Source organism: Pinus tabuliformis, chromosome X (assembly GCF_031772625.1).
Source record: "Pinus tabuliformis cultivar Carrire ecotype Pingquan chromosome X, CPIR1, whole genome shotgun sequence".
Classification (NCBI taxonomy): domain Eukaryota; kingdom Viridiplantae; phylum Streptophyta; class Pinopsida; order Pinales; family Pinaceae; genus Pinus; species Pinus tabuliformis.
In genome coordinates, this window is record NC_142308.1 from 1,472,953,387 (window position 1) to 1,472,970,682 (window position 17,296).

General features: G+C 39.9%; 1 protein-coding gene across 1 annotated transcript; it reads left to right on the plus strand.

Moving 5' to 3' along the window:
• Positions 1–381: 381 nt before the first annotated feature.
• Positions 382–876, plus strand: LOC149145562 (secreted RxLR effector protein 161-like). The gene has a single exon (XM_089452497.1). The coding sequence runs from the start codon at positions 382–384 to the stop codon at positions 874–876; it is 495 nt and encodes a 164-aa protein (XP_089308623.1).
• The last annotated feature ends 16,420 nt before the right edge of the window (positions 877–17,296 follow it).

Here is a 17,296-nt window from a genome sequence, read left to right on the forward strand (position 1 = left end):
TATGCTCTCCTCCAATGAAGGGATCATGTGAAAACTGAAGAAGTCCCTCTATGGTTTGAAATAGGCCCCTAGAGATTGTTATGAAAGGTTGGATAAGTATCTCCAACAACAAGGGTTTAAGAAAGGCTCAGTTGACAACAATCTTTATGTCAAAAATGAAGGTGATCATCTACTGATAATGGTTGTGTATGTGGATGACATAATATTTGGCAGCGATGTGGAATAGTTGGGGCATTAGTTTGCAAATTGTATGAAAACAGAGTTTGAAAAGTCCATGATTGGAGAACTATCCTTCTTTCTGGGTCTGCAAAATACTCAGTCTCCACAAGGGGTGTTTATATCCCAATCCAAATATCTCAAGGAAACTTGAAGAAATTTAGAATGGAAGACTGCAAACCTGTCAGCATGCCCATGACTATAGGCTGCAAATTGTGCAAGGAAGATGGAACACCGTCGATAAATCAGATTGAATATAGGTCAATGATCAAAAGCTTACTGTATCTTACAACTTCAAGGCCAGACATCATGCAAGCATCAGGGATTGTGGACATATTTCAGGCTTTTCCAAGAGAAAGCCATGTTATTTTTGTTAAGAGGATCTTTAAATATGTTCAAGGTACAACAGATTATGGACTATGGTATGCTAAGGATGAAGATTTCAATTTGAAGGCCTACACAGATGCAGATTGTGTTGGAAGTCTCGATGATAGGAATAATACTTCTGGTGATACTTTCTTTCTAGGTGAATGCTTGGTGCTGTGGGTCAGTAAGAAACAAGGTTCTATCTCTCTATCGATTGCTGAAGAAGAATATATTGTTGCTACTACCTACTATACGCAGATTATACGGATGAAGAAAACATTAAAGGATATATAGGTATAGTTTTATGATCCCATTCCAATAATGTGTGACAACACAAGTTCAATCAACATCTCAAAAAATCCAGTCTTGCATTCAAAGACCAAGCATTTTCCTATCAAGTATCATTTCTTGAGGGAACAATTTGCAGCCAACATTGTCAAACTTGTATATGTACCCACTAAAGAGAAATTGGCAGGTACCCTTACCAAGCCACTGGCAAGGGAACCATTTGAGTATCTCAGGCAGAAGATAAGAGTTGTGACTCCTCCCTCCAAATGACTTCATTTTGGTAGGTGGTGGTAGCTACTTAGTAGGTGGAATTCATGGGAGAGTAGACTAGATTGGTTGAGGGGGAGTGCTTGTGAAGTATTCTTTGCCACTAACGTTAAAGGGGGAGAAAATTGGCATCAGAACAGATTGTGCCAAGCTTGAGGGGGAGCTTATGGTGTTGCCATCAATGCCAAAGGGGGAGATTGTTGGACATTTGATGGCTATATGTGTATAGGTGGTTGTGTAAGTATTGTCATTGATGTCAAACAAGGGTCAGAACAATGGTTGGGTGTTTGGACTACAGGTATAGAAGTTTGCAGTCACTTTCCTTACAACAGAAGGACTCAAAGTCCATACCAGTTCCTCTCCATTAGAAAGTGGTTTTGAAGATATTTCTAGCGATATACAAAAGTCCAGAAATGGATTTCTGGTTCAAAATTTATGGCCTATTGAATTTCGGAGTCTTAAAGCTTTATGCAGGGAACAATATCGCAATCGGAGGTCAGCGATCAAGCGATATTGGCAATCGCAATCAGAGGTCGACACTTGAGCATATTTGTGATCACAATCATAGATAAGTGATCAAGCCATATCGACAATCACAATTGGAGGTCGACACTTGAGCGTATCGAGGATCACAATTAGAGGCTAGTGATCAAGCCCTATCGATGATCGCAATCAGAGGTCGACACTTGAGCATGTTGACTTATTGATGATCGCAATTGGCGATCAGAGGTCAAGCAAACAGGCTATATTGCATATCAAAAGTTTGAAGATCGAAATTTTCCAAGTGCAACCCTTTGAAATGTTGTGATACTGTTGAAATTTCGATTGCGACTAAACCCCAGGGATCGGCACATGGTTATAGGCTGATCAGGGATCACACATTGGAACTTCCCAAGGGTGACCCTTCATACAGTTGTGATACGGTGAAATGTTGATTGCATTAAAAACCATCGGGGAGGCCAAAAAGGAATTAACAAAGGAATTCATTGAAAAACTAGGGTAGGTGAGGCTTCTTTCTCTCTCCTCTAATAAGACACATGGTAACATCCGATGGGTTCTGATCAGGACACATGGCAGCATCTAATTGGTTCTAATAAGGGACAAGTGGTAGTTTATGTCAACATGATGTGGCAGCAAGGTAGGACATGTGGCAGGCATATTTGACCATACTGGGTAGCCTAATGGGCCATATCTGAGTGACACATGTCACCACTCAAGAAGTGCCATGTGGTAATGATGACATCATATCACAAGTTAGAAATTGAAGGATTGAGGTTGTTGGCACTCGGTAACAATTGAAAAAGGCCGATAAGGTGGCTTCGATGTGGTTAGCACTTGGTCTGGAAGAAACACAAAAAATCAAGGGCGTAATGCTTTATCATAAGAGAAAAGACCCCTAGCAGTGTGCAGAAAGACTTAACACCTTAGGGCTAAGCCTTAGGTCATGGCACCCGATCCTATAATGGAATTATTCAAGGAGCTAATACAAAAGGCGCTAGACATAATCAGAGGTCAGCAATCGACAATTTCTCAGTGTTGCACCACTACACAACACTATCGATATAAAGGTACAGGGAGCCATTAAAGGCATATGAGTTGGAAACTATAGTTTTGAATGAAGAGTAGTAATGTTGGTGGCTAGAGAGTTCTCGTGGACACTTTGTAGATGTAAATGAAGAACATATATGCTATCTGGAGGTACAGCTAAATCTCTATGAGCCATAAATAAGTATGGGGAGTCTTTGTGAAATGTGCAGGGGGACTAAATTTAAGTACATAGCATGGAGATTCATGTAGTGAGATACATAAGTGATCAAAGCCCATTCTTATGAATTAATGCAGTGACAATGGATACATCGAGCTCAATGCAACAAAAGAACAAAACACCAAACTTCCATTGAGCCAAGTTGGGAATGGAGCAGATGTGAGAATTTTTTGAGAAGTGAGTGATGAGAAAAGTTGAGCACCTAAGGGGACTTGGCATGTGTGTGTAGAAAAACTATCAAGCATGAAGCGTCAAGTATGGTGAGGGTAGTGCAGGTGTGTAATCAATGAAGAACCCTTGGAAGTGAAGGTAGAGTGTAGAGGAAGTGTTGCCGTGAGCAACAAGAGGAGACTTGTTGTAATAGAACACTGAAACTAGAGTGCAGAAGCTGAATTTCTAGACAACCATTCAGTGTTATTTTGCTTGTAAAATTGTATGAAATAGTAGAACAGTGCGTTATAGACATTTTTGGGCACTGAAACCCCAAGCATAAAATGTCCATAAACCAAGGGCTCCTAAGTCCCTAAAAGTGTTGTTCCAATCCCTAAAGGAACAATGTCAATTGATTACAGCTTCTCCCAGAAGTTCTCCATGAAAAACTACTCAGAATTGGTCAAAACTAGATCATTTCACCTGCTCCATAAGCAAAGTGCATTGCATCTCACCTAAATACACTCAGTGGGTGCGTTGCATTTCAAAAATCCCTTCTATGGGGTGCGATGGGCGAGAAGAGATAAATGGCGGTGTCAATCCGCGAGGTGGAGAAGCATGGAATCTTCCAGAAACATCTCCTGTGACACTTGCCTCTCTAAATTCGACCAAGGATGAGTAAGAGATCATCAATCTCCAAGTGGAAGCAAGAACTATCAGAGGGAAGACACTAATCAAATCACAAGCTGACTCATCTCCCTTACAAACATCTATATATGGATCCCTCATCCCAAAGATCCAGAGGCTGGAATTTTGCATCTTGTAAGGAATTGTTGTTAGTTTCTTGAGGCAACATCATAGTGTTGGGTGATCTAAGCTTATCATGAGGTGAAGAAGGGCTTACTTGCTGAGAGGATGATGCTGGGTCAGAACAACTGGTTGTAAATCTCTTGGCTCTTACTTGATTATCAATAAAGTTATTCAAGTTTTCCTCCATACTCTTGTGTGATTTATGTTTTATGCATTTGTATGGTCAATTTACATCTAATCCTAGATTGTTTATGATAATAGATCCATGTTCTTGTATAGTGTTATGCTACTTTGATTCTACAGATACTCTGTGAAGCTGGGTATACAAGAAAGCAAGTAGCAAAAGACTATCATAAGGGAGAGGAATCGAGCAAGGAACCAAGCGCAAGACAGAGGTTGGTCTCCTTTATTCTTCTCTCATCTATCTTTCATAAAGGAAAACGAAAGTAGTTTTACTTTGTTTGTTTCTAAGGTAGCTACCCGCCTTAGTGGGATTAGCAGTCCTGCATAGACACTTTTCCCTGTAACAAAATGGCGACTCCACTGGGGAGCGACTAGGTTGTTTGTTTATCTACATTTGTTTACTTTATAAACTTACAGATGGAGCCTGAAGTTGAGCTAGGTAGCCTTCGAACTGCATTTGCTATGCAAATGCAAAGTAGATAAATGCCACTTCAGTCAATCTCTAGGTCTTGTTTATGAATTAAACAACTGATTTACAAACTCTCTAATTGCCCTTGTGGTGGCTCTAGTAACCTCCTTGGATCTACCCCTGTGATTGATTTACTGATTACCACTTGCTTGGCCAAAATCCCTGAACTGAACTGCAAACTGTGACCCGGAACCCAATCAAAGTCTTGTACCTGGCCCAGCGCATTGTCTGTTCTGTGAATCTCAAATTTAGCGCACTTCCCGAGTGTAGTAGGTGCACTGCATTTCAAATTCACTGTGTTACAGGTGCGCTGATCAGACTAGGCATTGTTCCTAAATTTTGGTTTCTGTGTTCACTCTTTTCAGTTATATTCAAGAGTTTTGCTACCTGTAGTCAGTACACCTCTGTTTGAAACCCCTTTTGTTTTGTTATTCTGCCTCCATTGTGCAAAAAACTGTAAATGTTTTTGTGTATTTGTTGAGTCATTTTCAGTTCTCCTTTGCAAAGAAGTAACGTAATTGTACTGTCGTTTCTTGATTTGAAAGTGTTGAAAGTGTCGTTTTCAGTCATAGAAGAGAATCTGATTGTTCTTGATAGTCAATTACCCTGTTACTATTGTATTTGATCTGAATTAGTAGTTTTTCTAGTGTAGAAAGCAAGTTTTCATTTCCAAATCACAAAGTATTTTCATTGTCTTCATTTTGATTTTGAAAAGAAACTTGTTAGTAATTGTCACTTTGAAAATAATTCAGATTTTTGTATTAGCTTTCTTTTATCATTCACATATTAAGAAGGCTGAAAACAAATACATGCATTTGCATTTGCATTTGGACTGTTTGATTGGTTTGATTTAGGACGGTGCATATAGTGTGTGCTCTTTTCTCTTTGTTGAAAGAATACTGTCTTTCTTTCCTTAGTAGCTAGGATTTTCATTGCACAAAGAAGATAAAACGATTGTTTATCATCTTAGATTTCATTTTAGGAATTGTACATTTACATCACGCGGTGAACCTAAAAGGAAAATTTCTTAAGCAAGATCAACTATAAAATAAATTTAATGAATCTAGCAACGCTTTGGAACCTAACGCACAACATCTAGAAGTCTAGGCTAGAGACTATTCTGGCATCGTAAAGCTTGGTAACTGTTGTTCTCACTGTTGGTTGGGTGATTCCTCCACTTTGAGATGTTAAGTGCCAGTACAGACTTGTGCTCCCACGTACCGTCGAGTATATTTTGGGAGACCACAATAGGCTTAATCCTTTATCCATAGGAAGCCATGTCTGCCGCCATATCGATCGCAATGCACTGAACACAGCATTCGGGAAGATTGACTGCCGTACCGTAAAAAGTATTTTGCAGTTTTGCGATTGGTTTGGTAATCCCTATGCCTAGATTTCCATAGTAGTCCCTTTCATTCCTTTTCAGACTCCTTAACAGAAAAGGTCCATCTAAGAACTTGTCACTTCAGTCTCATTAAAAATCGAAGGCGACTAGAGTCATCTTTTGTTTTTTCTCAACTCTTTAAAATTGAAAAAAACAAGTTGTGTCAAAGCGTCTAAAATTTATTTTAAATGGAATAGTCATCACCTTTCCTACGTTGGTCTTAGGTTGAGAAAATGGAGTCCACAAACCAAGGAGTTCCCCTTGGAGGAAATCCTAGTCCCTTCTCCTCTTGGGGAGATGTTTGTGCACCCCATATGGCCACATTGTCACTTCCAGGATTGACAATTGGCTTGCCCGTATGGCTTTTCTCAACCTCTGTTGTTCAGAACACCACAATTCCTGAACAATCGAGTCAGCAACTAGACAATTCCAGAGTTACCCCCCAACCCTCTACTTCGTCAAATTATTCCTCTCCTCCTTCCTCTTCACTTGATGAGGCTGGTAAACCCAAAAATCAAATACCTGAGAAGAAGAAGGAAAAGAAGAAGAAAGAGAAGAAGAAGAAGGAGCCAAAGGCGAAAAGGGGCAACCAAGCATCGTCTAGCAAAAATCCACACACTGCACCGACTAGGCCTAAATCGCCATGTGTCATTTGCAAAGGAGACCACTATCATAGAGATTGTCCTTGCATCCCTCGGATTCTAAGGGACTGGTCTCCTCGTTTGCACAACCCGGTGTCGTCAACCTTTGATGATCATGTTGAAAACACACCGTCGACTAGTGAAAGTGAAGCCCCTGGACAAAAAGGAAAGTGCAAATTTCCTTGTAAACTGTGTGAAGGCGATCACGCCATCCACCGTTGTCCCTTCTTAGATGAGGCTAAAAGAGTTTTGGACGATCGTTCGGTTTCACCGTTACGACTTCCTCCTAGATATAAGAAACTCTTGTCGAGTTCGTCACTAGTTGAGAATCTGGCTGACCCGCCCAGGTGGTCGGCCGAAGCATCTATCATCGAAGATAAACCATCTGAACCCATACTAGATGAAATTCAAAAGGTCAAGGCGGCAGTTGACCCGGTTTTGCCTTCAGAGGTTCCATCTTCAGATGATACAGTCACCGAAGAGAACAAAGATGACACCGTCAAAATTATTTTCGTAAACACAGACTCTGATGAACACGGGGGCAATTTACCCATTCCTTTACTGCAGGAAGGAAGTTCGTCAGAGTCATACCTGGCCATCTATTCGGTCCCACCTCCAAGCAACCTATTTGTCTCCTTTGACTGGAATCAACTAGGCAGACCCCGTTTACCGGCTAGGGTACCATTCCGAATCATTGCTCAAATATATAGAATGGTTATGGCTGGTACCATCATAGATGAAGGGACTTCTGTGAGTATCCTTTCCTCGACTGCTTGGAAAGTGCTTGGTTCGCCATCGCTTTTTCCTGAGATGAGAAATCTATCAGGCTTTGACAAAGGAATCAGTCGACCGTTAGGGATCCTTCCCAATGTGCCCATAAAGTTGAGAGGGAAAAACGTTCAAATGAACGTAATGGTAGTCCAAGGACCACTCGATTATAATCTACTCCTTGGATGAGACTATATTTATTGCATGGGAGCCATTGTCTCATCACTCTTTAGAGTAATGTGTTTTCCGCACGAAGGAAGAGTGGTCAAGCTTGTAGACCAGCTTTCATTTCCCAGTTAACACATGGAAAATAGTCATATACCATCCCTGAATGGTCTTTTCATGCAAGGAATGTTTCATCAATCCCCATTCCGTGCACCTGATGAGCGCGAGTGATTCGGGGACATGATTGAAACCCAGGGGGCATGCACCCTGGTCTGCTTCGGCAGGAAAGCTTCAGGTATAGGATAGGTTTCCACGAGAGATATATGACTAGTCTGACACTCCCGTCCGTGATTGGAAAAGGGGGTTGGACTGGAATAAGATTCCCTTGTCAAAGTTATGTGGGTGGAGGCATCTGCGCCACTCGCCTTTGTCTATTTCGGTAGGCATCTTCGAAGAAGTGTTTTGTTCGCGGTGCAAATAAAACAATCTTTGGTAACCTGAAAGAGGTAAACCTTTCCCGATAAAACAAATGTTTTGTCGGTAGATTGAGTGGTGACCTTGAAACTCTATTTTATACCTGGGGGCATGCAAACCTTTTAGCGTGCAAGCGAAGAGTGACCATTTTTTTTTTTTAATTTGTAGGTCCTCTAACCCTTTAAACTCATAGGATCGGTCGTTTCCTAGCTTGCATAAAGAAATGATGAGGGGTAAAACTTTAAAAATTGCCGTTATGATATATGAGACATCCTTATTATACAACTGGATTAATCGAGTAGTTTTAACACGGACTTCATGCTCGTTAAAAAATAAACATAAGCAATGAGCAAATGTTTCCCCCAGCGTTTAAGCTCAATAAAAAATGAACCAATTTCTGGTAAATAACCGTCGTGAATGTAGTACTTCAGCCTTTAAAGCCTTGGTCGTGTTCTCATCATCACCTCCACTCTGTATCGGCCGATCATTCACCTCCATTTGATTGTTTACCCCTTTTGAGGAACAACTGCGAAGAGTGATCCTGTTAGCCATCCTTGTAACACTGCCGTGATTGGAAAGTTCCAAACCTTACCTGGAATCAGTTGCTACCCAAATTTATCACTCGTTCCTCAAAGACGAGTCTTCTTTAAGCTCTTTTCAACTGACTCGTAAAATATGAAAAGATAGTCGAGCCATTGGCCTCTCCAGCTCATTAAAGGGACCGGAAGTGTTATCCCTCCTTTAGATTTTAATCTTTTTGGACCTGAGGGATTATTACACAAAAAGATCGAGCGCTTGTTTTGTTCGGCTCGTTAAAAGTATCAAATTCATCCCTTCTGTATTGTTTTATACTTTTTCGGACGTAAGGGATTAGATGACGAAAAAGGATTTTTCGGAGTTTCCTTTACGTTCCTTTTCAGACTCTCTAAAATTGAAAACGACCGAGTTATCTTTGTCGTTAAACTCGTTAAAACTTAATAGCGACAAACTTGTCCATAGCAGACAAGAACGAGTTTCACTATCACTAGGCTCGTTAAAACATAGCGATGGGTTTGCCAGAAGGGAAAATTATAGAACAAGCATATGTTATCCTCCTCAAGCTTGACAAAAATAAAGAGGTACTGGTCAGCAATGACTGGGGAAAAATTGGGAAGAAATCTTGAAGAAACTTTGTTGGTAGCAAGTCGCTCTTGAACATGGCACTTTCACTCCGCATCCAAGTCGGGTTGGGTTGTTTCATTCACCGGTCACATCACCATGGTCACATCACACCATCCACATTTGGGGTTAATGCTACCAATCCATCAAGTCAGTGTTGCCGGTATGTTCAAGAGAAGTCACTCAGAGAATTCACCTGTGCCTCACCCACTGCAATAGAGTTACGATCCATTCTTTCATGACCGCCACCCTGAACCTTATATCACCAGACTATTTTCACCTCCATTAAAATCATTTGCTCCGTTCCGTGTCACTGATGTGGGATTTATTAAGGCCCTCCTGTGATGGATCGCTTCTTGTTGACATCAGCTCATTATCCAAGAATTTGATCTAGGAACACCCATTTCAGTACTTTGAAGCTTGCATGCCTCAATGGCAAGTTTCTCACTTCCGGCGACAGGTTTACATCAATGGCCTTCGACCGAAAGATTTTGCGTGGTGTTCGACGCCAAGTCCCTTATTCACACCACATGAATTGTACTATAGTACCTTGAGGATCATTATCATTATCAGTGATTCCTCTCGCGCCTGTTAACAGCTTACATCATTAGCTGGTAATCAGGCGATGTCTTTCCATGTTCGACTCCAGAACATCTCTCACATGGATCGACTTGTACTTTGAGTGAAGATTGAACGAGATTTAAGACCCCGGATCTAGTTTCATCCATCCGGGCTACGATATATATTCAGGAAAATAAAGACATCAAATGTACATCATTGCTGCACAAATAATCATCCAATCTATGGGATGATGGCTCCTCCAGAATCATCAGTCTACACTCAGACGATTTTCTATCCTATGTACATGAAAATGAATTTATAAAGCTGAGCATGGGAATGCCCACCTCAGCCAAATCGTGAAAATATTATGAAGATAACGTATTGTATTGTATCTTATTACAGGTCTCCTTCCAGCTTGAAAGAACTTCAGATCCTCATGATAAAGCATTTCACTCGACATCAAAAAAGATTAACAACCTCATGCTTTAGGGGGAAACTGTTATAGACATTTTTGGGCACTGCAACCCCAAGCATAAAATGTCCATAAACCAAGGGCTCCTAAGTCCCTAAAAGTGTTGTTCCAACCCCTAAAGGAACAAGGTCAACTGATTACAGCTTCTCCCAGAAGTTATCCATGAAAAACTACTCAGAATTGGTCAAAACTAGATCATTTCACCTGCTCCATAGGCAAAGTGTATTGCATCTCACCTAAATACACTCAGTGGGTGCGTTGCATTTCAAAAATCCCTTCTATGGGGTGCGATGGGCGAGAAGAGACAAATGGCAATGTCAATCCGCGAGGTGGAGAAGCATGGAATATTCCAGAAACTTCTCCTGTGACACTTGCCTCTCTAAATTCGACCAAGGATGAGTAAGAGATCATCAATCTCCAAGTGGAAGCACAAACTATCAGAGGGAAGACAATAATCAAATCACAAGCTGACTCATCTCCCTTACAGACATCTATATATGGATCCCTCATCCCAGAGATCAAGAGGCTGGAATTTTGCATCTTGTAAGGAATTGCTATTAGTTTCTTGAGGCAACATCATAGTGTTGGGTGATCTAAGCTTTTCATGAGGTGAATAAGGGCTTACTTGCTGAGAGGATGATGCTGGGTCAGAACAACTGGTTGTAACTCTCTTGGCTCTTTCTTGATTATCAATAAATCTGTTCAAGTTTTCCTCCATACTCTTGTGTGATTTATGTTTTATGCATTTGTATGGTCAATTTACATCTGATCCTAGATTGTTTATGATAATAGATCCATGTTCTTGTATAGTGTTATGCTACTTTGATTCTACAGGTACTCTGTGAAGCTGGGTATACAAGAAAGCAAGTAGCAAAAGACTATCAGAAGGGAGAGGAATCGAGCAAGGAACCAAGCGCAAGACAGAGGTTGGTCTCCTTTATTCTTCTCTCTTCTATCTTTCATAAAGGAAAACAAAGTAGTTTTACTTTGTTTGTTTCTAAGGTAGCTACCCGCCTTAGTGGGATTAGCAGTTCTGCATAGACACTTTTCCCTGTAACACAGTAGCAAGGGCAGGTTGGTACCTTCATTCTCAAGAGGTTGGTGCCTCTTTGAAAGTTGGTGCTTTCTAAACAAAGGGGGTCGGTGCCTCCTGTGAGTGGGTGCTCACAAACAAACATACGTAATTAAGTGGGCGCTCAATTTACATCATAAAATAAAATGGTGGTTTGTTTCTCTAGGTTTCCACATCAAAACATTGTGTCAAATGTGTGCTACTCATGAGATTGTTATTTGAATATGTGTGTCTGAAATATTATTGATTCATTGTTTCATGAATGAATTCTCTCACATGTGAAAGAAAATAAGAAGGTAATATTAACATAGTAAGAAAAGAAAAATAAAATTTTCTTAAATTACTGATTCACCCCCCCCCCCCCAGCAATTCCTTATTCCAACACATAGATCAAAGTTTTTGGCATAAGTTAGATAGTTTCAAATTCAACTTATCTTTTCCACCATTGGTTATGATATTTTTTGAATGATAAGAAGAGAACATGCATGTGATGTTGCAGGACTATTGGACCTGTAGGCAAGGGACATTTTCACCATCTCCATCCAGGACTTCTCCACTCTCTTTTGATGAATCTCAACCACTGTTCTTGAGATCCGCCTTTTAGGTCACCATGAGAAACCGTCTTAGTCCAAAACCGACCTTCCTGTAGTGTTGAGATTTGGTAGGGATGTTGTTAACCTTCCATCCATCTACCACAACCTTCATCCATCTTGCCATCCCTTGATCTCATAATTGTTCTTACCTTCCAAACCCTCTCAGCAACCTTCTTGTAGCATTACAAGTCTTTCAGTAGCAATACAAGGATCCTGTAGCAACTTCTTGTAGCATGCCTGTAGCATCCTGTTTTGCCCTTGTTTTGACTTATAATGAAAGTATGAATTAGTTTAGAAGTAGGTGTACCCCCTAGCTTGGACTCCATGATCAAAGGTAGCACCTAGGCGATTCCAACCATCCTTTTTCCTTCACTGCAAGAGAGAATAACATTAGTTTCTTTATCACAGATTTGGAAAAGTAGAAAATTACTTTATATGCAAGTGTGAATTAGATAGATGATGCATGAAATCTTGAGTTATGAGTTGGTAGAATAATTTCCTATTTACAAGTGACTTTGATAGCTAGATGATTGATTGCAATTAGTGTAGTTTCTTTTCTGAATGTAGCATTGATTCAATAAAATTTACAAGTTGGTAGCATCTACAAGTTAGATTTTAAAGGCATTTACTTCTTCTACATTAGAGATAGCTTTTGAATTGCACTTTCAGTAGTTAATTTCTGCCTAATTCAGTAGAACAATGGTCTTGGATTCCTAATGATCAAATGAGCTAGTTGAGGGTGGCATGAGTAGAACTCCATCTATTGTGTATATAGCACTATCACCTCGAAGTTTGTATGAAACCCAAGTTGATAAATAGAGTTGAGGAGCCCTTGGGAGTTGCATCACTCTTGGTGCAATACTAGGGCTCACCAATCACCTCCTGATCTATGTTTGTATTCATTGGAGCAACATAGGAAGACAATAGTGGAAAGAAGTCCCAAAGTAGCTGTGGAGTAGCAATGGAAAAGTAGTATCAAAGGCTTGTGTCCTTTAAGGAATAAGGAGAAACTAGCGAGCATGAAGAACCTATGTGTTGGTTCTAGCTGAACTTATTATCAGCTAGAGGGAAGATTGGAGAGCCAAGTTCAGTGACCTAAAGGACCAAGAGCATTGATAGAGGCAGTGCTGCAAAATGGAACAAAGGACTCACAGTGTATTCAACATACGAGAAATAATTTGTGATTGTGCACTACATCAGCTAGACCCTCAATGTATCTTTTTCTTGTATTCGTTTACTAATGGATGTATAAGGGACATTATCCATGGTATGGGAGCCCTATATTATTGTATTAAAGAGTGTTAATATAATGAAGTTGGGTTATTGAAAATTGTAAAAAAATGTCTATATTTGTGCACTAGTAGATTTACTATTGTATATTAATCTATTGTGCAAAGTAGTTTGTTGTGATATTTTGATTGGTAGCGTCAATGATTATAAGATTCTAACCTAGACTCTAGTATCGTAGAAAACACAACATGGTATCAAAGCTACTTTGAAGAGCCAGTGAATCAAAGTGTGCACAATGAAGTACAACTTAAGAGCGAGTTGGTCGCATTGTTGTTGAAGGGCTCATGCAATGTCAAATTTGGAGGTTGGTCTTCAGTATTAGGGCAAGTTGGAAGGGTTTTCAAACTATAGTCCATGGATGGAAAGGATCAAGTAAATTATAATGGTGTACAAGATATGGTACTTTGTCGAGAAAGAAATCAAGAAGCTGATTGATCCTAAGGAGTTGGAATTATACAAAGAGATGGATACAAGGTCCAAGTTGATCATCCTATATGGTGTAAACGATTCCTTATTACCTCATTTATCTGGGGAGAACACTTCCCATGAGATGTGGGTAGATCTTCAATTTTTTTTCCAAAACAAGAATGAAAATCAGGTATTTGTATTGGAGAATAAGTTGAAGCCCACCAAGATGATATAGGATGAAGGGGTGACTTCATATCTGATAAGGTTGTCTCAAGTTTGAGATGATCTTACCGCCATTGGTGTGATTTTTACATATTCTGAGATGGTGAGGATTGCCTTGAAGGGGTTTACTCCAAAGTGAAAGCCATTCATCGAAGGGAATTATTGTTAGGGACAAGATGCCAAAATGGAACAGGTTGTGGGATGAATTCTTTCAGGAAGAGTTGCGAGACAAGGTTCTTCATCCAAAAAAGAAGGATTTAGATCATGACATGGAGCTTGCAGTGAGAATGAAGGGAAATCAAAAGAAGTACTTGAGTAAGATCAAGTATTTCAACTATGGCAATTTGGTCATTTTTTGATGAAGTGTCTGATGAAGAAGAAGGGAGACATTGAGAAGAAGAAAGGGAAGCATATCGTAGGTGTCACCACTTCTATCGAGATAGATGATCTCTCTAGGATATTGGAGAAAGAGGAATTTGCTTTGTTCTCTCATTTCTCGCAAGGTACCATCGAAGAGGCTACATGGTATATGGACAAAGGAGCGTCAAAACATATGGCAGGGTCACAAGATGTGTTAGGGAATCTAACTAAGTGGGACTCAAAGTTTCATATGGTGGTGGGTGACAAGAGTTAGAAATAGATTAGGGGATAATGAGTCATGTCATTCCGGATGGACTCAGGTTAGGTGATGAAAGTTCAAGATGTACTATCTATACTAGGACTCAAATATAATGTGATATATATCTTAGCCATCAAGTAGAAGGGGTTTAAGGTCTTGTTCTAGAGTGGGAAGGCAATACTTAGGTTGAGAGGATCTAGCTCTGTAGGTATTTTGATTGGAGTTAGAGAGCATGGTATATACATGCCGACGGGTAAGCCTATAGATCATGAGAAGAAGAAGAAGGAGAACCAGGTACAAGTTCTAGAGAAGCAGGTGTAGGTTTTAGAGGAGAAGTTATAGGTTTCATAGAAGAAGGTCAAGATTCTAGAGGCTCAAAGGGAGTTGAGTTCATGAGGGAATTTGCAGGTTCAAAGTGAGACTGTGCAACCCAAGAAGAGCATGTGGTCAGTGGGGTGCAAGGGTGCTTCTACACCTAGAAAGAAGGAATAATGGAAATACATGAAATAATTTCAAAGAAGAAGAAGCAAGAGACTTCCAGTGATAGTGACACTTTCAAGAGAGGTGTATTCCATGATACATGGTTTTCTATAGTTGTGGGTGCCAGGAATTGGGAACGTGTTGCAAGCAGTGACAATGACGATGAAGAGTTACTTCCTAGTCTTGGAAGTACCTCCCTTGTTAAGAGGGAGTATTGATATTAGTAGCTTGGTGGGTACTCCAAGCCCTGGGGTTTGGGGCTTGGAGGAATAGGCACCACAAAATTGGTTTGTGGGCTTAGAATCCAAGGTGTGAGCTTTGCACCCAAGCTTATGGGTGTGAAACCATAAGGTCTTTGAGTGATTATATTTTTTGAGGTGATAGAGGACCCCTAGAGGAGCAAGGGGAAATGCCAAGCACTCAAATACAAGGCCTAGAAATGGAGATATAAATTTATTTATGTTATTGGTGGGTTTTGTGGCACATAAGTTAGGTCGGCTTGGTGTATTAGTGTGCTTCAAGGCAATTTGTTGGAGCCACAAGGTTGCATATAAATAAGAGTGAAGTGGAGGACAATAAAACACATCCAAAGTGCATCCAATAAAAATGAGACACATAAGAACTTGGCTGCAGGATAAGAGCTTCTAAAGTGATGGTAGATAGATTTGTTTTATCTTTCTCTGTGACAATTTGAGGGCCACAAAAATCCAGTAGTAGGGCCAAGTAGGAGAAGGGAATTCTAGGTCTAGTTTTTTATATAATTTTGTGTGGAAAACCTTTGAAATTAGGTCGTAGCTTAGGAATGCTTGTACATGAGGACCATAGGTCTTGTACCTCCCTAGAACAGCAAGCCAAGAGGCCTATTTGAGGTGTGGATCATCCCTAGATGACAACATATGAGAGTAGCATGATGTGTGAGGTAGGACACAACTATTAGGAGGGTTTTGGAGTAGTGAAAGAGGGCTAAAGTGGATGATAATTAGCCCTAACCATGTTGAAAATGGCAACAAGACATGCTAAAAATAGAGGTGCTAAAAATAGTACTGCTACAAATAGCAGTTTAGGTATCAGTGCTGGACTAAGCAACAAGGAATGAAAAATGGAAGTGCTAAAGATAACATTGCTATTTTTAGCAGTTCGAGATAGATTCCTATTTTAGTTAGTCCTTGAACTAAAATAGTGAAGTAAAATTCGAATTTGATCTTAGCAGCTATTTGTAAAATAATTAATTAATTCATCTTGGGTTAATTAGTTAAGGAAAATCAAACATGAAGTCTATGTGGGGACATGCAACAATTTCTCCATTAATTGAGGAATTTATCCATCACTTAAAGAGATAAGGATGATTTGTAATATTGAGTTGTAATTAGCTGGCTCATTTAATTGAGTCAAGTCCAGTTAGATTAATTCAAATAGTTTGTTGAATTAACTGTGAGTTTAGTTAGTTAATGCTTGCATGCATGCAATTGCTGCACTTCAAATGACTGAATATTCTCTCTTAAATAACTCATGCATGTCAGTTCAGACAGAGACCCAATTGAGATTAGAGGAGGGACAATGTACTATCAGTTGGATGGATTTTTCCTATAAAGGAAACTCATCTATCCAGAAGGATTTATCTCCTTCATAATTGCGCAGTTACTATTGGGCCAAGTGAGCAGTGTGAGGTGGGAATTCACATGTGTGGAAGAAGTGGACCCCAAGAAAAAATGTGCAATGAAATAGGAGGCTTGAAGGGCAGAGGAGAAGGTGTGTGAGAGGCCTTTGATTGTCTATGAGTAGTAGAGGGATTACACTGAGAGCTAGTTGGCTTCCAGGCTAAGGCTTTGTGTAATTCTGTGACTATTTTCCACTTGTATGATAATACAGAGTTGGGGTTTTAGGTTGAGGCTTTCCCCAGGTTATTTCTTCTATGTTATGTGTGATTGATTTCTCATTCTCAGTTATATGTGTTCTCTTGATCTTGCTCAATTCGATTAAGCTTTTGCAAAGTGTTGTAGAAGTATATCTTGTATTGCGTTTTAGTATATTGCATAATCCATTAAGGAATTTCTACAAACCAGGTCATCGAAACCTACAACAGAGGAGAAAAACTAGAAGAAAGAGAATAAGGTATGTATTTGATGTGTTCATTTTGGTTTGATGCTAATGGATGTAGTGTCCAATTGGGCAGATTTGGTATTGGACAGTTATGGACTGTTGGAGGGCAACAAGAAAGTGTTCCAAGCGTATATCTTAAGAAGGACAGTGGGGATGCCATAAGAGGCAGAGAAGAGAAGATATTAAGCTCTGATAATCCAAGAAGAGTAGAGTAACTAACCCAAGTTCATTGTGCAAAGAAGGATGTTTGATAGTGATAGATGGAAACCCTCCTTTCCTATGTTTGTCTTCATTGGAATAACACAAGAAGACAATAGTTGGAATAAGTCCCTAGGTAATTGAACAACAACAGTGGGTAAGAAGTCTCAAAGGGTT

What these genes read in the sequence shown, in the direction of transcription:
- LOC149145562 (XM_089452497.1), top strand. Translation starts at nt 382, where the DNA reads ATGGAAGACTGCAAACCTGTCAGCATGCCCATGACTATAGGCTGCAAA.